Source organism: Sylvia atricapilla, chromosome 9, assembly GCF_009819655.1.
Source record: "Sylvia atricapilla isolate bSylAtr1 chromosome 9, bSylAtr1.pri, whole genome shotgun sequence".
Lineage (NCBI taxonomy): Eukaryota > Metazoa > Chordata > Aves > Passeriformes > Sylviidae > Sylvia > Sylvia atricapilla.
Genome location: NC_089148.1, coordinates 10,495,164 through 10,515,597, shown reverse-complemented (window position 1 = coordinate 10,515,597; position 20,434 = coordinate 10,495,164). Strand labels below are relative to the sequence as shown.

At 42.1% G+C, this 20,434-nt stretch overlaps 1 protein-coding gene across 1 annotated transcript in view; it reads left to right on the top strand.

The window, feature by feature from the left end:
* Positions 1-246: 246 nt before the first annotated feature.
* The window catches only part of KIFAP3 (kinesin associated protein 3), a 66,842-nt gene continuing 46,654 nt past the window's right edge, over positions 247-20,434 (top strand). Inside the window, 11 exon segments of the mRNA XM_066324786.1 lie at positions 247-313; positions 4,699-4,830; positions 6,046-6,200; positions 7,280-7,335; positions 7,833-7,974; positions 9,079-9,178; positions 9,938-10,062; positions 10,545-10,586; positions 10,589-10,642; positions 11,335-11,513; positions 13,642-13,804. Coding sequence (XP_066180883.1) covers positions 282-313; positions 4,699-4,830; positions 6,046-6,200; positions 7,280-7,335; positions 7,833-7,974; positions 9,079-9,178; positions 9,938-10,062; positions 10,545-10,586; positions 10,589-10,642; positions 11,335-11,513; positions 13,642-13,804 — 1,180 coding nt within the window. The 5' untranslated portion in view covers positions 247-281.

The following is a 20,434-nucleotide window of genomic DNA, read 5'->3' as shown; positions in this document are numbered from 1 at the left end:
CACCGCGCGCGCGGGGCCGCGCCCTGCCCGGGCCGCCGCCCCCCGTCCCCTCACCGCCGCCCCCTGACCTCCCCTCACCGCCGCCCCCCGTCCCCTCACCGCCGCCCCCTGACCTCCCCTCACCGCCGCCCCCCGTCCCCTCACCGCCGCCCCCCGTCCCCTGACCTCCCCTCACCGCCGCCCCCTGACCTCCCCTCACCGCCGCCCCCCGTCCCCTCACCGCCGCCCCCCGTCCCCTCACCGCAGCCCCCCCCGTCCCCCGACCGCCCCTCACCGCCGCCATGCAGAGCGAGGACGCCCGGTACCTCAAGAGGTAACCGGGGAGGATGGGCACGAGGCGCGGTGGTTCGTTTTGGAGATGAACCGGGGAAGGAGGGCTCGTGGCGGATGAGGCGAGGCAGCCTGTCCCGAGGGATGGAGTGTGTTAGGTTGTGAGGCGGGAGACACAGGTGTTGGGGGCTGTTTGCAGAGGGGTGGATGGGCGGTTGTGGTTGGAGTGATCCCAGAGAGCTGAGGGTGTGGTGAGTTTAGGGGAAAGAAGGGGTGGTAGGGCTGAGGTGTCGCCGGTTGTAGTGAGGACTGGCTTGGGGATGGATGGGTGATTATAGCTGTGGAGATGACAATGGAGAGTGTTTTGAGAGGGGTGATGATGAGATGGGTGCAGGTATTGCCAGTGGAAGTGTTTGGTTTGGAAGCTGACTGGAGACTGTGATGTGGTGGGTAAGATGGGTGAGGGGCTTGGGAATGAGAGATAGATTTGTTTAGGCCTCTCAGCCTGCCCCTGTCTCTTGGGCAGAAGATTTGGATGAGGACTGGGAAGGTTAGAGATGAGTGAAGGTTACTAAGGCAGGGTAGGCAGAGAGATGGGGTGGGTGGCGCTGGGGTGAAGGTTTGCAGGGATGCTCTGGTCTGGGGATGGCTATGGTTGCATTTTATCTTGTGTTTGGGACGAAGCACTGAAGTGACAGCAGGTTAAGGGGAGAATAGGTGCTATTATGAGATGAGTGGAAAGGATCATTGTGTATTAGGTGCTGGGATGGGGCAAGTAGCTGCTTTAGGGATCAGGGATGGGATAAGAGACTGTAAGGCCAGGTTCAGGGAGAAGGTGGGAGTCTGATTCAGAGATGTTCAGAGTATGGTAAGGCAGGCAGGACAAGAGACCTGAATGGAAGAGGTAACTGTGGTGTATAAAGTGTATGATCTGGGTTTGATGTTGCAGACGTGATAAATGAATGGTGCCGTTTATCTGTTTGACAGTGAGACCAGTTACCCTAAAGAGTAGGGCAACTGTTGGATCTCTGTCGGCTTTTTCAGAGCAAAAGTGAATCAATTCCAAAAGATGCCAGATCATCTAGGCCTCTGTTTAGATGTGATGTGTGGACAGTGTCACTTTCTCTTGTCATGCTGGTGATTTTATCCATCACGTCATGAATCCTGAGGAGTTCCTGCTCTTGTTTTTTACTTCCTGTCCACTTATTAACATTCGCAGAATTTCCTGTTTAGACTGTCTAGACTTTGCTTTTTCTCCCCTTATATGCTACATATTAAGACTCATAGTTGGAAACAGTGCAGGGAAAAAAATAATAATCTTGATAATCTTTGAACATCAGTTCTGTCGTAGCAATGCCATGATGGATGAAAATTCATTGGCCACATTTAATGAAATTAAAGCTACAACCTTAGAGTAGTGCCTGTTTTTTTAAGCCTTACCTGTTCAGTTTCTGTCATCTTATGTGATTTTGTAGGAATCTTTGTTTTGTAGTCATCCCTGCAACAGGTGTAGGTGTCTCTGTTTTTTGGGAGCGCAGACCCAAGCCTGCCTGCTGTGCTGTTTAATGTGAGCAGGCTGGTCTGCAGGTCTGGGACTCCTCTGCTCCCTGTTCTCCTTTGTCATCCTCCGTGGGTTCTCCCCCTCCCAGCAAGTCTGACTTGCTGGGCTTTGTTACTGGATTTGCAGCCTTGTCCCACTTTTCATTAGGATAGTTTGCTTTTGCTTTTTCCCTCTAAAGGAATTAGTTAATAAAGGATATTAACGTTCCAGCTTTGGTTCTGTGAGCTCAGCTTGGCCAGCTCTTGTCTGTAGGAAAGGCCTCTTTTAAACCTTGAGCTGAGCTGGGCTCTTGTTGATGGAGCAAGCAGTGAAGTGAAAGGACAGGCTGATGTGCATGAGAGCTCCCCAGTGCATTACTGCTTCTACTCATTGTAGTATTTGCAGTTTAAAATGTTTTATGAAGTGATTTACAGACTCAAGATGTGTAGAAAGTCAGTAAAGAAGATGTTTGTAGATTTGGGGGAGAGGAGGGGATTTTTCTCTGTAAATGAAGATTTACCTTGTGATGCTGACAATCTGAATGCAGTGTTTTCCAAATGAAAAATAACTTCAGTGGCTGGGGAGTACATTTTAATGTAGGTCCTCAAGCTTTTCACAAGGTAGGATTTTCAGAGAGGGAAGTGGGCTGTGTATTGATTTGTGACTTCATTAGCTCAGAAATAGCTCAGGCAGAGATGGTGCTTGTCAGTGTGAGAGGGCAGAAAATCTCTGCAGCTGTAACTTCTTCACTTTGGCCATCTGTCCCTCTGAAAGAAAAAATTAAATACGGGAGGTCCTGAAACTGTTTAAGCAGTCTTAAGCTAAGGCTTTCCTGGTTGCTAAGCTCATGAGTGGTTTAGTGTTGCCAAAAGGAGGAGGTTTCACTCCTTTTTTTCCCTGATGATAAACAGGCAATGTTGTTCTTTTCTGTAGAGCACTTCAGTTCTGTTACACAGTGAAAAACTTCCTCTCTCCACAACATGGGGAGTTTTCTGTTGGATTGCTGGAATTGCCTGTGACAGGGATTGATGAGCCCTCATGTTGAACTCCAAGGTGACTGCCAGGAGCAGGGGAAACACGGGAAGATCTAATCCTTTTGGCAATGATGAGCTGTTAGTTCAGCTTTATTCTTGTAGAACTTTACCAAACTCCTGTTCTCTACCCATCCTTTTCTTTATATCTGTAAATATTACTGAGCTGTCACTAACCAGAGCTCTGACTGTCAGGAGTCTGAGTGTTTGCAGTTGGCATCTCCTGATAGGTCTTAATGTGGGAGAAATACATTTGGAGGTGAGGAGTGAGAGCTGGATTCTTTTGAAATAGATTTGCCATTAGCTTTCTGTCCTGCAATACTGGACCTTGTGAGAACAGACTGTAATGAAACATCTGTTTCAAGGTACTATTAAAAGGGAATGAACCCAAGTCTCTTCAAAAAATCTCAAGTCATAAGTTTTGCTATACTCTCATGGAAAATGTTAATCTCTAGCAGGGAGATATTTTTGGTTGCTCTATGTAGCTTTATGTCCTTGCAGGGCTGGTAGCTGAACTGGACTCTTCATTTCCCACAGCAGACCTTTCTGTGGTTTGTGGGGGTTTTTTGGGCAGCTGTATCTCAAGACAAAGGTATTTTTGCAGCTGTATTCTGCATAAGGGAAAGTGGACATCAGAGTAGCTGGGTAGATGGGGACACCCCTCAAACATTTTCTGCTGAGACTGGTTACACCAAAGGCAGCCTCTGGATCTGCTGACATTTCCAGCTTTAGGAGGCTGAAGTCATTTTCCCAGACCTAAGTGGCCCAATGCCACAGCAACCTGCCATCTCCTAGATGCTGATAGGACTACTAGTGAAGGCACTTGTAATTCTCTTTATGGACATGATCTGTCTTAAAAACCTGAACATCCAACAAAAAACCCACTCCACATCCCAAAAGCCAAACCTACATTTTGGGGGTGGTTTTACTTTGCAGTGTTTCAGCAGCCTGGTTTATGGCATGACTGCACATATTCGACTGGCAGTACCAAGTGGAAAAGGGACAAGGGTCATCTTTAGCAGTAAATAAAAATGTGTCACTGTATTCTCTGGATGTGGTTCTGCCACTGCTTGAAAGCAGAAGTGAAGTGTATCTTCATCCATCTGAGCCTTTCCTCAGGACCCTTGGACCTGCATGGACACAGAATTGTTGGCACAAAGGAGAAGAGAGCAGGACAGGCCCTTTTGGCACTGACATACCCCAGAATGTTTCTGTAGAGAACACTTCTCCCAAGGATCTGTAGCTGTAGAAAAGCAGGTAGATGTGATTGGTATCTTTTGATGGCAGCTGTTGATTTTTGTAATCCCTCAAGCCTGGCAGCAGGCACAGTGAGGTGAAGAACAGTAGCAAGAGGTTTGTGTTTCAAGAGAGAATATTTAAATTGAAATACAAATTATTTGTAATTCAGTCCCATCAAATTGTACTAGTAAGGGTTAGCCAAGAGAATGACAAAAAAATTCCAGTTGTAGAGGACTGCACTAAGTGAAGGCCATTAGACAAAGATTTGTCAATACTGACAAGGTAATGGGGAATCAACTGGGAAGCTCACCTGCTTGGTGAAATGCATCTTTTTACTGATTGTGGTGATGTGGAACAGGATAACTTCAATTTCTTTCCTGATTTTTGTGGGTAAGACTTGACCAGTGGCTTGGATGTTTCGGTACTACAGGTAACAGCTGAGAATATACCACTAGAACCAGTTTTGGTACAGCTGTGTGTGGGATGGAATATGGTATGGAAGGGGAGAGCACTGCTTGGGTTAAGGGTCTGCATAGAACAGGAGGCAGGTAACTGATTTCTGCTCTGGTGAGTTTTCTGAGCTTTTCATTTAATCCATTTTTTTTTCCTTTCTGACAGGAAGGTAAAAGGAGGTCACATAGATGTGCATCCACATGAGAAAGCCCTCATTGTCCATTATGAAGTGGAAGCAACAATTCTGGGAGAGATGGGAGACCCCATGCTGGGGGAACGCAAGGGATGTCAGAAAATGTAAGGTCACAGCAAGCTCTGACATTATTTCAATCTTCATAGTCATAGATTCAGTAACTCAGAGTACCACCTACCTCTGAGAAACTGTAGCTTATAATCTTTATGAAACTTAGTGCTGGACTAGCAGAGGGCTTCAAAGCTGGGAAATAACATGTGAAACACACGTTGTAAATTGCTTTTCAGCCATGTCCTTCAAGGTGTTTCCTAAAGAAAAGTGATGACTCCTGTTTTACATGATGGGTAATTGAGGCAGAGAAAAGTAAAGGGATTGTTTCCTGTGCAAATGGTAGTTCATGTTGGAGCAAGAAGTACCACTGAACCTCATGACAGCCTTATGCTCCAGCTGTTGGCTCTCCTTGTTGTTTTGATCTGCCCCTGCCCAACCAGTGAATTCACTGCTTTATCTGGATTTTACTTTTGCCTGGTTAATTTCTTTCAATACTATTAAAATATTCCCCACTGGAAAAGCCCAGAGAACTATCATAACTTCAGTTTTCAAGCTTCATGGTTGGACCTGTTCTAGGGGGGGGATTATCTCTGTACTGATTTATTTTTGAAAATTTGAGCTGAAGTGGCTGCCTCTGTGTGTGTGTTAGAAGAATAACTGAGGGAAAAAGAAGAGGGTGTTCTTAAATTGTCTCAAATTTTTGAAGATATCGGAAGCATTCTTCTGTCATCAGATGAATCAGCAACTTGCACCTGCAAGGTGGTGGAATTCCTTTTTGATCCACCCTGTTGTTAACGCCCACAGAGATTTCTTACTGCTCATTGCTTGTGGACCTGGCTGCAGCTCTGCCAGAGCTGTAGGAGACTCCTGGCACTGCAAAAGAACCTTCCTGTGCAGACAGCACCCAGAACTGTCTCTCATCTGGGAATTTTTTGTGTGCAGTACTCCTTTGTGGTCCTGTGCACTTTTTATGGGGTATGTTGCAAATCAGTTACTGTCTTTTGTGTCTAAGATGGTTGTAAGGGATCTGTTCATACAGCTGCTTTAATGTTGCTGCTTGTCAGCTCATGACCAGTTATGGTCCACCAAATCTGTTTCACAGTTCCTTGCCATTTGTAGTTCAGAGACACCCCTTTGACATGAAAGGCACAGGCACTGGGCATATCAGGATCATTTCTGCTTCAAGAAATTCATAACTGTGTAAACATAATCAAAAGACTGAAGATAAAAGTCTATAAAACCTGAAAAGAGACTTGTCTGTGTTGCAGAATTCGTCTGAAGAGTCTTAATGCAAACACAGACATTTGTTCCCTGGCTCGGAAGGTTGTTGAAGAATGCAAGCTCATTCACCCCTCCAAGCTGGCAGAAGTGGAGCAGCTGCTGTACTACCTGCGGAACCGCAGAGATTCCTCAGCAGCAAAAGGTAAAAAAATACAGGAACAAAGTAGCTTGGGACTGGGGTGCCTCAGCCTTGAACAAATAGTGAGGTTTGTAGCTGAGAGCCCAGTGTGCCTGATGAACCAGTTGTCTGGGGATGGTGACAGTAGGGGACATGTACGTTTTATCACCCTTGGAAACAGTTATGATCTTGAAGTGAGATTGGAAGAAATTACCTTTTTAACAACCAAATTTATTTTATTGTTTTGGTTACACTTAGTATTGATGCTTCTTACTGGTTGCCTTGTACTTTAGCAGGAGTGGAGAGGTACAGATTCTGCTATTGGGTGCGGTGTCATCATACTGAGTCTGCACTTACACTGATATCCAGAGTCTCTAAGATCTTCCTAGACAGACCTCTGCCATCACCTCTTGCAAGGACAGACAGTGTCCTGAGGCTGAATTTGAGCTGTGTGTAAAGCTGGAGAGTTTCAGAGACTGACAGGCTTTGGTCCAGTGTAGCAGACAGTCTGGGGTATTTCTCTCATCTTGTCATCTTAAGTTTCTGGCCTCTTGGTGCTCCTGTTTATGTCTTAAGTTCACTTTAAACTTTCTGCTCAGGGCACAGTTGAATATTTAACATTAGATTCTACATTACCATGCAGTTATCAAGGCTTCTTGCAACCATGAAATGGTAGGCTTTGTTCTCAAGCTGGATTCCTAGTGAGACAGGTTTAAGACTAAGATTTATATTACATGTGGGGTTTGATTGTAAAAACTTTGCATGTTTTACCCCCTTTCACTCTGCATTTCTGTCTTGGTGTGTCACAGGGCACAGGCAGAATCAAAGCTGCTGAGGTCTCTCACTTTGGGAGTGAGTGTTGTCCTTCTGGGCTTGCTCTAATGTTTATTGCCCTCTGTCTCCCCCACTGATCATTTAGACTGAGGATTTGCCTTACTCCCTAGTTCAGCTTCAGAAACCTGTGTTAGTGTTGCAGGTCAGCTGGACACAAAAGGACTTTGACCTTGATTTAACTAGGGGATTCATTATGAGAACACTGGATGTGTGCTTGGTCTGTGTTTGTGTGTAACTTAACTGCACTCAGCTGCACTTTTCCTTTATAGAAAAGAAAGAGAAAACCAGCAAGCCAAAAGATCCACCCCCATTTGAAGGAACAGAGGTAAATATTGGTGTTAAAAGAGAAATGCAAACCCTGTTTACTACTTCAGTAAACAGTTACCAAAGGGCGGGGGGGAGAGAGGAAATGCTGAATTCTTGTGGTTTTTTGATTCTTGTGTTTTAAACAAAGACTTGGTTTGGAAATACTGCACAATGGAAAAAAATTACCTCCATAAAGGGTAAAATATTTGACTTGCATACTTGCCCCTCTAAGTACAGCACACAGCAGGACAGCCAGTGAGGTCTGGAACATTGGACAGGACACAGAGTCATGTCTGAGCATCCTTTTATTTTTAGGAATTATATCTCCTCAGATTTCCTGGTGTTCATTGGCAGTAATTCTGCATGTGTTGGGGTTTTTTAACTTGTATTTTATTTTTGCCTAAGATGTGTACTCAGAAGCTGAGTGCCCTTTGGTGTCATGACTGAATAACATGATTGCTGGTGTGTTGAATTGCCATCTGTGTCTGTGAAACCCTTGCTTCTGACTGCTTTCAGATTGATGAAGTTGCCAATATCAATGACATGGATGAGTACATTGAGTTACTGTACGAGGACATTCCTGACAAAGTGCGTGGCTCTGCCCTCATCCTGCAGCTGGCCAGGAATCCTGATAATTTGGAAGAGCTGCTTCTAAATGGTAATTTTAAAACCCAGTGGTAATTTCTTTTGATGTGCTCCTAATTTGTGTTCAGGGAAAAATAGTTCACCTTTAATTAGAGATTTTCTTTAGTTTGCTAGACTCTATTTCTCTGTGTATGAGGTGAGGTGGCCATCAAAGCCCAGTTGGCTCTGTCTACAAATGGATGCTGCTCAGACTGGTCTTAGGTGAGCCTAATACTGAAATCTTCCTAGGCTCTACAGGCTTCAGCTATTTTTTTTCTCGTCATAGTTATTTTGATGCTAAATTAACTTCAGCTGGCATTACGGCTGGAGATGGGAATGTACTGTAGATCAGGGAACTTGCCTTGGAAGGGGTATTTTGCAAGCTGACATAAATTAATCTTGTGATTTTCTTTCCTTGCCCCTTTTGTCTTTTTCGCTGAGCCCTTATACCCTCACAGTCCTTGAGTAAATGATGACTTCAATACATGCCCATCTTGCATTGTCAACACAGAAGATGGGATGGGATGGGATGAGAATGGTGAGCCATGAAATCATGGCTTGTCCCTATGAGTTGTTGAAAATATCTAGTGCTTCGTGTTCCCAGTTGCTGCTTTTCGGATCAACTAGCATGGTGTCCATGAAGAGAGACTAGCTAGGGGAAGGTGAATGGAAAAGTGAGATTAAATTAGACAAGGAGAAACCAGATTATTAAATAATATGAAGTAGATTCAGCAGGAAAAATAAGTAGATGGATGAGAAATACTATCTGTCAAGGCAGAATTTAAAGGGGATTTGAAAGTGAAAATCGTGATGTTTTAGGCAGGGGACACAGCGTAGTGTGGAACACAGAACTGGCAGAGGCCACAAGATCCAAAGGTCAGTGGTAGTTTTAAGACGACTTCAGTGTTTGGTTGCACTTTCCTTCCATGTTGCTGCCTCCTAGGGTTTGTGACAGGGTGACCACTTTGGTACAGTCTCCAAATAGAACCTGTGAGCAGTGTTGCCTGTTAAAGTGAGATACCTGTGAAAGTGTTCCACTAGAAAACTTAAAATAAGGTGTATTCAAATTCTGAGACTCACAAGCTAAAAAGGAGGGACACAAAATGCTGATGCTTCTCTAAATCTTGTCCCACTTCAGAAACTGCTCTGGGTGCATTGGCTAGAGTGCTGAGGGAAGACTGGAAACAAAGCCTTGAACTTGCTACCAATATAATTTACATTTTCTTCTGCTTTTCGAGGTGAGTGCAGAGTCCCGGATTTGGGAGCATAAAGAATGTAGCCCTGCTTATTGGCTTTTCATTTGTTTTCTGCTCTGCGCTGCAAAACTTTTCTGAAACAGAAAAAATAGACAGAAGCACACTTGTGCCTCAGTTTGATCACTTATAACAAAAAGAACTCTTATGGTGAGGCAGTTTGTAAGAGAGCTGGGAGGAAACTAGTAAAGATTCTGACTCATAGCTTTGTGTCAGAAAAGAAAGGTGGCTGACCTGCCACCTCTAATTTCCATCTGCACTCCTGAAGGGAAGAAACAATGTTCAAAACTGAAGTGAGTGCTTGCTCTTGTTTAGCTATGCCAGTGTTTCAGCGTACCCTGCCTAGAAATAATTCAAGCAGAAATTGCATTTACCTTGGTTTTAGGTCTCTATTATATTTCTGGTTAGGAGAGAGTCCTCTGAAGCACTTGCAGTATGGAAGGCAGAGCTGAGGGGAAAACCTTTTCCTTTATGCATGAAAACTGGAATATGTTTTTATTTTGGTCTGGAGCAACAAACTGTTCCTTGTCTTTCAACGAGTTGAGAAAGTATTCATGTTTTCAGGGATTGCTTGTGTTTTGAAATAATTTTCCAGTAGGGAAGTGCTATAATGGGGCACACTGTAAATAATATTTGAATATTTCATGTGGTGCAGTATTGCTGCCATAGATGTCAAAGTAGATATGGAGTTGTTGGTATTTGATATTGTTGATATTCCTCACAAGTATTATTTCTTCAATGTAGTTTCTCTCAATTTCATGGGATAATCACACATTACAAAATCGGAGCTCTGTGTATGAATATCATAGACCATGAACTGAAGAGACATGAGCTTTGGCAGGAAGAACTTGCTAAAAAGAAGAAGGCTGATATCCTTTTGATGCTCTGGCATAGCCTGATGGTTTCTGACTTGTTTTGATTAGTGTTGTTGGGTTATACAAGAGAAATACACAGCATCTTCTTTAAAAGCAGTAGAATTTACCAGAAACTGCAAAATATAATTGCAGATATAGGGAAATTGAGAAAGACCAAGATTGAAGATTTTGGGGTATGAAAGAGGTTAAGCTGAAGCTACTAAAGCAACACAAGAAAAAAAAAAAAACTTGTATTTTTATCAGCAGTATGTATTAGAACATCTGTGCTGCTTATTAGGGTGTAAAATATCTCTGCCTAGGAGAGAAGAATGCTGGCCTGGATTGCAGTTGTAACAGGCTGGTGCTGAGGGAGAGTCATGACACTGGCTATTCCACAGATCCCTTGCTTTTCACTAGTGATTGAGGAACACTTTTGAGGACAGTTGTCATCTAACCTGCATCACTTTTATCTGAACTCCTTAACTTCTGTAATTCACTTGATGAAGATCCTGAAAATCAAACCCTGAAAAAGGACTATGAGAAACTTACAAGAAATACAAAGGGCTGGTTGTCAAGCAGGAACAGCTGCTTAGAGGTACCAAATCCAAGTGGCAAATTATTTTGTTGTTGGTAAACATGGCTGAGGGATCCTGTTTGATTCTTATTATAACCAGGATGTATTAAACATCCTGAATGTGTGGTGAATATGGAAGAGTTGCCAAAGAATAGGGAGAAGGCAAGTACTTAATCAGATTGTTTGACACTATTAATAATTTTAAAAGCCATTTGTCAGAAGAAGAAGAGCAAAAATGATCCACTCTTCTTTGCTCATGATGTTGGTTTGGGAGGAGTTGGGTATTTGGGTTTTTTAAAATTTGTCTAACTTAGCTTGCATTTGACTCTGAATAGATTTCATTCTATCTCAGTTTTTGTACTAAAATACACTTCATGTTAGATTGAAATTATTTGAGTGGCCCTTCTCTCTCCTGAGAGGGGCTTTTTAATGCTCCTGTTGGAATTGAAATTAAAAAAACACAAACCACACAACATAAAAAGCTTCTAGTGATCATAATTCTATTTTTTTTCAGAGCCACGATTAGAATTAATCTTCTTAATGCTTTTTAAAGAGGCAGAAAAACCATTCACAGACAATTTCCTTCAAAATGCATTGAAAAGGAAGCACAGTGCTTCTGGATGTCTCATCTTCAGCACTTAAAGTGTAAATAGAGACTTGTTCAGTTGTGTTGGTTATGATCTGTTGCTGTGATTTGTGTTGACCTTTGTTAGTTGCAATTTACCTTCTCCTAAACCTCGCTGAGGATACTCGCATTGAGCTGAAGATGAGGAACAAGAACATTGTCCACATGTTGGTGAAAGCACTGGATCGGGATAATTTTGAGCTGCTCATCCTCGTTGTGACCTTCCTGAAGAAACTCAGCATTTTCATGGAGAACAAAAACGATATGGTGAGGCTTGTAGCACTCTACTGCCATGCTGGAAAGGTTGGAGTTCTGGAAACTTTGTGTGGTTGGAGGGAACAGGGAGGCATCTCTGCTTTCACACTGAGTATCTCTAGCACTGATTATCCCGTTTTGTTACAAGTGAAATAAGTGAAAGAAAAGCACAACATCCAGTGGTAACCTACTGCAAACAGTTTTGAGGAAATTTCATGCCAGACAGAGAATATGATGCAAAATATGATCCACAAAATTCCAGATTTTCAATTCAGCACTTCAGGAGTCTTGTCATACCCCCCCTTCTGGTGATATGCATGACTCTGCCCCCAGACTATACTCTTGTGAGAGCATATTATTGTTTCTGCCATGTATTGACTAAGGAAGAGAGATATTTATCCTTCTGGAGTTTGCTAGACTAGTTTACTTATTTCCTACGTCAGTTTGGTTTTGAAAGACACTGTTCCTTCCTGCTGCCAGTAGCTCCTAAGAACTGGAGGCAGTTATCCCTCATAAGCTTTTTTTTTTTTTTTTTTGGTGAAGTCTTACACTTCTGAAATTGTAGCATACTTTTTTTTTTGTGACTTCAAGCTGTAGCCAAGTATCTTCTTTACTGATACTTCAATAGATGCTTCACTTCACCTTTGTGCCTCTATTACAATTTGTTAGATGAAAATGATACATTTTCCTTATCCAAGAGTTGTAATCTGAGATCAGTGGTACACAGAGACTCTGAGATGAAAAGATCTGTGTAAAATCAGTAGTGAACTAACTGGACCTTTGCATGCTTGTGCACTGAACACTGCAGACAAGAATCTCCCTTATTTATATATGGGACTTGGTTAGGAAAATAAGAATTCTCTCTCTGGCCCACTGATTTGCTGGCACACTTTCCCCATTCCATCTGATTTAATGTAAAGACAAATAAAACAAAGTTCTTGAATCAATTTTCTTTCAGTGTGTCCTAACAGTTTTGAAAATGTTGGTGTGCTTCAGGTCAGCTGTCTGAGCATTCCTTACTGATAATAAAGATGATGCCTTTTTCTCCATGGTTTTATTTAGGAAAGCTACCAGTGAAGGAGGTGCTCTGATATTTGTATTGGGCAGTAATATAAAACTGTCAAAGGCAAAATGATCCAAGATTAGTTGTGCAGCACCTGATTCTAAGTAAAAATTAATAATCCAAATTTATTTATAGCACATTCTTTCCTTGGCTATTGCAGGGCCATATGAAATTCAAAGCAGTGAGGTAGGAGTTCTTGCTATCTCATTGTTTCTGATCAAAGCTGTCCAGGCAGTTGTTAGATTATTGCACTGTGCTGTGTGGGGAGAGCTGTAGCTTCTTAGTATTCATTCAGTGTCTATTTATAACTAGAGTAGTAATGTACATGGAGAAGTCTGAAGAATGCCAAGTAATTTTATGTGCCTCCTTCTGGCCAAAGAAGGATCTGGGAAACAAATAATGAATGCATTTTAAAGATTATGTCCAATAAAAGCACAGAAATGTTGCTTAAAACATGATAAAAACTTTCTGAAGTCTTGCCAGTTCAGATGTGTTTTCTGGCTGGTAAAGTGAACATGATCTCAGAAACTGATACTACTTCTCAGTTCCTGGATTCCACTTTTTAATTGGAAAGTGATACATGTTTCAAGATGACTTTCACGCTTTTATTAAATTAACTTGCAGGATGGCATGCCTCTTCTGAGAGCACATGCACACTTCTGTCTAGGGGTTCATTTGAAATTCATAATGAAAGGTCTCAAATTCTTTTTTGATGCCAATTTTCTGTCTTTCTTGGTTGAGTCTATCTTTGACTCTACTGGCAGTTGCTGCAGGATTGCATGTGTTCAAGTTTAAATGAGTTTGCTCACCCCAATCTAGTTTTGCAGGTCATGTCTTCACATTCCTGCAGTATTCCAACTGTGAGGAATGTTTCCAAGACAGCTGAACTGGTTGGTTCAAAACCTTTTTTAATCAATGTTTCCCAGTAACCCAATCTAGAAGACTTCAACCATAAAGGCATAAGCAAAACTATTTCATATTAAAATGCATCAACAGTCACTATTATGGCTACAAATTGGATACTGAAGCCAAAGTAAGTTTGGATGGGTTATGATTTTTTTTTCCCTTGAAATACAGGTTGAAATGGATATTGTTGAAAAACTTGTGAAAATGGTACCATGTGAACATGAAGACCTGCTGAATATCACTCTTCGACTCTTACTGAATCTCTCCTTTGACACAGGCCTGAGAAGTAAAATGGTCCATGTTGGTTTGCTTCCCAAACTCACTGCACTCCTGGGTATGTCTTCTTTTGGTCTGACACAGACATTTCAGCATTCCAGTGGAGCTGTTTGCATCACAGTGTGATGTACCTAAAAGTACATCACAGTGTGGTGTACCTTGCTTGTGTCACTTTTGTCTTTGCCACTTCCTCACTACTCCCAGCTTCTCAGCATTCACATCATCTTGTTACACACAGGTTTGAATGGAACTTTAGAATATTTCCAGTAGATTTACTTCTAGAGTCTCTTTAACTGTAGAATGAATCTTGCAGTTTTTCAGAATTACTTCAGTGGATACCTGAAAACCACGTGAGCTGACATGTGAATGATGTTTGAAATTCTGGGGGAGCAGCTAGGAAAAATAGGCAGCAACTTGACAGAGCCTAGCTAATGAGGGTACAAACTATATATATATATATATTTGGTTTTTTTATGGAGGTTGATATACCAGCTGACTCTTGTAACTTGTCCAGACAGAGAAATCTCCCAATTTTGTTAATTTTCAGTCTAGGCAGTACTGATGTTTAGACTTTCAGCTTGGCAGTCTAGTGTTAAAGTCTTATAAGTACATCAGTTACAAGTGAAACTTTTTGTTGTCTCTAGGGGAAAGCCATGGAAACAAAAAGGAGTTTGGAAAAAGCAGAGGATTGTTCTGTTTGATCATTGTTATATGCTGGAGTTGTATGAGGAGGGACTTTTATTGGTTTTTATGCGTTCTTTGGCTGATACTACCTGGAGGCTGCTCTGTTAGATACACTGAAGGTTTAGCAGCTTTTGGCTCTCAGGATTGCTGAGTGAGAGTAGAGGATCTTGTCTGGTGTGAATCACTGATGCAAGACATTGCTAAAGTCTTCTGAAATCTGTTGTCTTTGGGATGTGCTAAATCCAGTGCAGAGGGTGTATCCAGATACTGGCTGGAGCAAGGACAATTCAGTGGTGAATCTCAGCTTTCTCCTCTAGCTTTGAAGTCCCTGAGGGTTGTTTGTCTCCTCAGTTCTACTTCAACCTCCACACAAGCTTATTGCTGTTTAGTGAACACCACGAAAACTTAGAGTGCTTTGGAAGCCTTAATCCTGTTGGTGATTATTATATAACAGCTACCTGGTACAGCCTGAAATGCCTCATGTCATTTTATACTTTCTGTCCCACAACCATGCTTGCACGGTCTGAGCTAGGACAATGAAAATTGGCATTTGAAATCCCTCTTCTTTATTTTTTTATCCTCAAGACAATGTTATTTGGTAGTAAAGTGGACTGAGAAATGGAAGCTGATGAGGAAATCTCTTTCCTCTTGTTTGAGAGAGGATCTGGTTAGTTAGTTTGGTTCAGCTTGGGTTGTAAGCCTTTCGGAGCAGGAACTTGTCCCTTTTGTTCATACTGCAGATAATGTGCTGGTCTAAGGGGGCTTCTGGGGATTTGTCACCCCAGTCAATGGCATGAGACAAATCACTGAAGTCCCTGCTCCCAGAAATTCCCCATTTAATGTTAGAGTCAGACTGAACTCACCAGTTAAAATCTGCTTTCTAGAGTCTGCAATGTGGAGAGGAGAATTGCTTTTCAAATGCCATTCTCTTAGAGTTGTAGCTAGGCCTGTGTGAAGGCTGTATAGCTCAGAAGAGCTAGTTGCTAAAATTGGAGTCTGTTCCTCAAGTGGCTGTTTGGGTAATCTACTGCAAGTCCTGCTGGTATTTCCAGAATATTCACTGTGTGTTTCTTTTCTGATCTCGGAAGTATTCAACCATTCTTTCTCTTGTTCTTAAATTTTTGATATAGGCATGTGCTGTTTGTCCCTGCTTCTCCCTGTAGAATTGGTTCATATTAACTTTTGGTGTGCTAACTAGAAAACCTAGATAGAAATATTGTCTATTACTTTAAGCCATAACTGTGATTTGTGAGACTTTTCTTGGTGTGGTGATTCAAGCAATTCTCAAATGCATCACTTGGTGTATCCTGTCTGAGAGAAGTCTGCAATCTGAATAATAAAACAGCCATGTGCCAGATGCCCCATTTATACAGGTTATTTGGGCATTAAACACATGTTATTCAAGTCAGTACCCTTCAGTTTATGTTTGCAGGTCATCTCCAAGTGCTAACACAGCACAACAGCTGTTGACAAGTCCCTGTACAACTCTTTATGCCAAGAGGTCAAATGTGCTGACTCTACCTCTTGAAATTCAGCATTTGTGCATGCTGGGCCTCTGAGTCTTTAGCACTGGGATTGAGATGAGTACAGATTAAGTGTAGTAGGTGTTTAAGGGGAGAGTTGAGATTGCGAAGAATTAAAGGGTTTGTTAGGCAGTGGTGTAGGGCTGAGCATGGAGGTGAATGCAGTCTGCAGTTCTGGAAGATGCACTGCTTTCCCGAGGGACACTTAATTGCTTGAGAGCAGGAAGGCTCTAAATGGAGGTAGAGGCTGAAGCAGTGGGGATGAACTGGCTCCAACTGAGCTCTCAGCAATGGAGTAAGTATGTCATGGATATAATGGAGAAGGACCATCTTCCTTCTTTCAATCACACACCAGTGTTGAGGATGCTGTTGAAAGCATGGACATGAGAATTTCTGCATAAGTCTTGGTTTCCAGTTTAATTAGCTTTTTCTTTTTAAATGTGCCAGTGCCTGCTTCCCCATGGAGCTGTGCCAGCCGGCACCGCTCGTCTTCGTGGTTTCTCTTCACAAGTCTCAAGTATTGTATATGACAAGGCTCCTCTTGCTCCCTGCAGGCACCCAAATTAATCAGCCACAGATGATCTTCGTTATGCTGGGATGCTTAAAGAGCTATGTGCAGTTAAGGGAAGTTTGGCTTCAGACTTGAGATCTGAAGCTGGAGCAGAGCTGTGGAGGCCTGTAAGATACAGTCTGCTGTATTCAGCTTTTTCCATACATAGGGTGGTTGAGGAGCTATGAAAAGAGGTTTTGTTGCTTTGTGTGACTTCCATCCTCTAAGAAAACCTTTTAAATGCTGAATCACCAGGGCCCTGCAGAGAATTCTTTTTTGTAGTGTGGCTCTGTTTTAATACTTAGAGATTACGTTGAGAGCAGTCTTTCCTTTCTGTGCCAATATATGTGAAGTATGACTTCAGTTGCTTAAGGTGAGACTTCATGTGATTTCACCAAGTGATGTAACCTAGATGTTTGCCTGAAATGTGGAAGACACAGGTTTCAGTGCCTTCCAGTCATCCCCTTGGAAAGAGAGACCAAAGCAGCCTCCTACACACTACTCCGTGAAGTTTTGCTTCCCTCTTAGAGTGCTCTCATTGTGCTTTGCATGGCAGAATTCAAGGGAATTGGAGCAGAGGAGTGACTTTCTCCAGTTATGGTAGAGTTTGGAAAGGGGGAAACATAGAGCTGAACTTAAAAACAGGATACAAATCTGTTTTCTTGATCCCTGGAAGTGCTCTTCCACTGTTGGACATAAGGGAAATGTTACCCTTTTTCATAATTCTTCCCCTGGATGTGTGATTGGCTTCTAAAATAAATGCCCTGGCAGCAAACAGAAGAGTACAAGGAAAAATAACCCCCTCACTTTTTGTTTGGACCAAATCCACTTAGTTTTTCAGTTAAATGGCCAAACTGAATACCAAATTTTTAGTACAGCTCTCTTAAATAATAGTCACAGCTTGTGATTCATAGTCTTCTAATAAGGGTGCTATTTTATGCTGCATCTGAGTTGTTTCTTAGCCTTTGTGAAGTGAGGCAAATAGTTCCCCATTTGCCATGAGAACAGCAGGCAGTTTGTACAGCGGAGCCAGCTGAGGGCTGCTGGGGGGTGGGTTAAGGCAGCCTGAAAAGCTCATGGTAGAGCCCTGTTCAGAAGCAGCTCCTTGGAGCATCCCTGTGGTGGGCACTACTGGCATTTCTGGTTCCCCCCATCAATGAGGTATCCCCCTACAGTGAGAACTGTGTTGCTGCTCAAAGGGTAAAAGGAGTAGGTCTGACTCTGTGCAGGGAACAGACATTTTTTTTTATTGTGTTTGTGTTAATCTCCCAGAGCTGCTGGACAGTTCTTAGGTCTACTCCATACATATCTTCTAGAAATGCCATTTTTTTTTCATTCACTTCCCAGTGTGAGCCATGCTGAAAGAATGAAACCCCATAATGCTTGGAAATCAGACTTAAGTGTCTCTTTGGTTGCTTGCAATTACTCTCTGCTTTTAAAAATTGAAGATTGAACACAGATACTGATGAGTTGAAAAATTAGTGGGTCACAGAACAGGATCGGTTGCAAATCAGGCCTGAAGGGAACATGGAGTGCAGAAGGATTGTCCATATAGCTGTGAAAGTGCCACACAATGCCAAGGTAGTCAATCTCAAAAAGATTTTAGGTGGTGAGGAACATCCCAGATTATGTTTTCCAGCATAGAATACAGTGGCTGAAAGCAATTTGGCTTTGTGGATTTGTGTTCAGCCAAGCAGACGAGTGTTTGTTATGCAGCACTCTGAAATACAATGTGGGCAGCCCCAGATAGCAACAGTATGGTTTTGCCAGTCACAGATTGTGCCCAGCCTCTCTGCCTTATTAATGTGAGCATCCTGCCATGATGTTCTTCATTTCTTCATGTTCTAAGACTTAATATAAGCACAATGAGGAGCAGTAGCCACCTAATTCTAGATGAAAATTCAAGGGCTGTGCAAACTCCAAGCAAGCCAGACTTCTCTAACTTGTTCATTTAAGCTGAAGAAGCCAGAGCAGAGAGTAGCACTGACAGTCACATTTAGTCCTTAGTGAAGAGCCTGTCTTTACTGGGTTCATTGATAGAATCTTTTCTGGGAACTGCTGAAATTCCTCTGATATTTTTCCATTCTTTACAAGTTGGGTTTAATGAGCAATCAAAGAATTGCCAAACAGTTGTATGTTGGGCTTCTTAACAATCAAGGCTTGATATGGTGTGCAGCCAAGCTGGATTATATGGTGACTGCTGTTTAAAAAGCCAAGTAGTACTTTGCTCTCTAATTAACGGAGTGCTGTGGGTTTTTAATGCTCTATTCCTTTTATGAAAGTTTCTTTTAAGAAGGCTTAAAGTAGATGTGCTCTCTTTATGAGTTCACTTGGCCTTTTTGTAATGAACTTATTATGGAGCTTCACACATCTGTTGAAAAATGGAGCTTCTTATAGGCTACTGCAGTGTTTTTTCTGACTTTAATAGGCCTCGTTTATCCTATAAAAGAGCATACATTTTCTTACCTGATCAAGTGAGCAAACAATAAGGGTCAGATGTGGCAAAGACCCTAACAAAAAGCACATGTCCAGCCATCAGGGTGAGGTAAAGTCATATCGGGATTGCTTGAAGTTATTAATGGCAGTAAAATTTATGCTTCCTCCTGTTTTCCCAATTAAATTGAGAAACCTTTTTTTCCTAAGGTGGCTCTGCAGCAGCTGGTTCCAATACTACTTGTGTGAATATTGCCTGGGGTGTCTCCATTCCTTTATAGTAAAGGCTGGCTGAAGCACATTAAGTAACAGTTCAACTACAGGGACCAGTCTGTTGGAAAGCAGCAATTACTAAGGGATTTATTTTAATGGTAGTTTTTTTTATCATTTTTGGTGAGTATGGCCAAAGCTTAAAAAAAAAAGAGAAAAACCCTCAACAGCAAACAAAAACAACCCCAACACAAAAAAACCCTCAAACTGAAAACATCTCTTAATATTAATTTTCAAAATACTTATTAGAAGTGCAGATAGACCTAAGCATGTCTGAGTGACTTAAAGAGAGAGGTGAGTGCAATATGTCTCAGAACTCAGCATTTAAATTTAGATACCTTGAATGTGGATTAGACAGCAGACTTTAAAGAAGAAATGACTTCTCATTTTGAGAAATATCAAACTGAATGTAGAGACTCACCTGTATCAGGTAAGCAAAAGCTCCTTGCTGTGGTGTGCTGGTCACAAGTGCATGTGTAAATTTACCTGTGTTACTGGCTTTTTTTAGTAGAGAGGATAACTTGAATGGAACATAAGAAACTAACTTCATGTGTTGATTGAAAATAAAAATGCTCATGGCAGCAGCAAGCACTGGAGTGGAGAGAGGGCAGCAATCTAAAGATGAGGGAGCTGAGTTGTTGGAAATTCATTGAACTCACAAATAGAAAGGATCCCATGAGCCAGTATTTCTCTTGTGGAGCTTGCAAGATGTGACTGATTAATTCAAAGCTTTTAATGGTTTCTTAGCTTATTGCAAGAACAAATTAATACTTAACAGTAAAAAAGTAAATCTAATCTTCTGCTGAACTGTTGACATCTGAAAGCTTTACAGAGCTTAACTTGAATGCCTGAAGCATGACAGAACACAAACAACTAGTTCTGGTTTCTTGGGAAAATCTCCTTAAAGAAGGGGTGGGGCACTTCTGCTAATCTTCCTGATCTGTGGAAATGTCATCATAAAGAGGGACAGGGTGGAAGAGATGAGCACCTTTTCCAGAGCTGTTGTGAAGGCTGCAGACAGAGGAGTGGCCTCAAAAGACCACGTGGGGCAATTTTGCTGCTTTAGGAGTAGTCCTAGAGCTCCCAAGGATTTTACAAGTTCAGATGTAAGGGAGAAGGTTACTCTCTGCTTTCCTTTGGGCCATATGGAAGCATCTTAACTCATAAGTTTGTTTCTTCCTTAAGAGTTTCTCAAATGATTGTTGCAGTCCAGGAGACCAACTGTAAG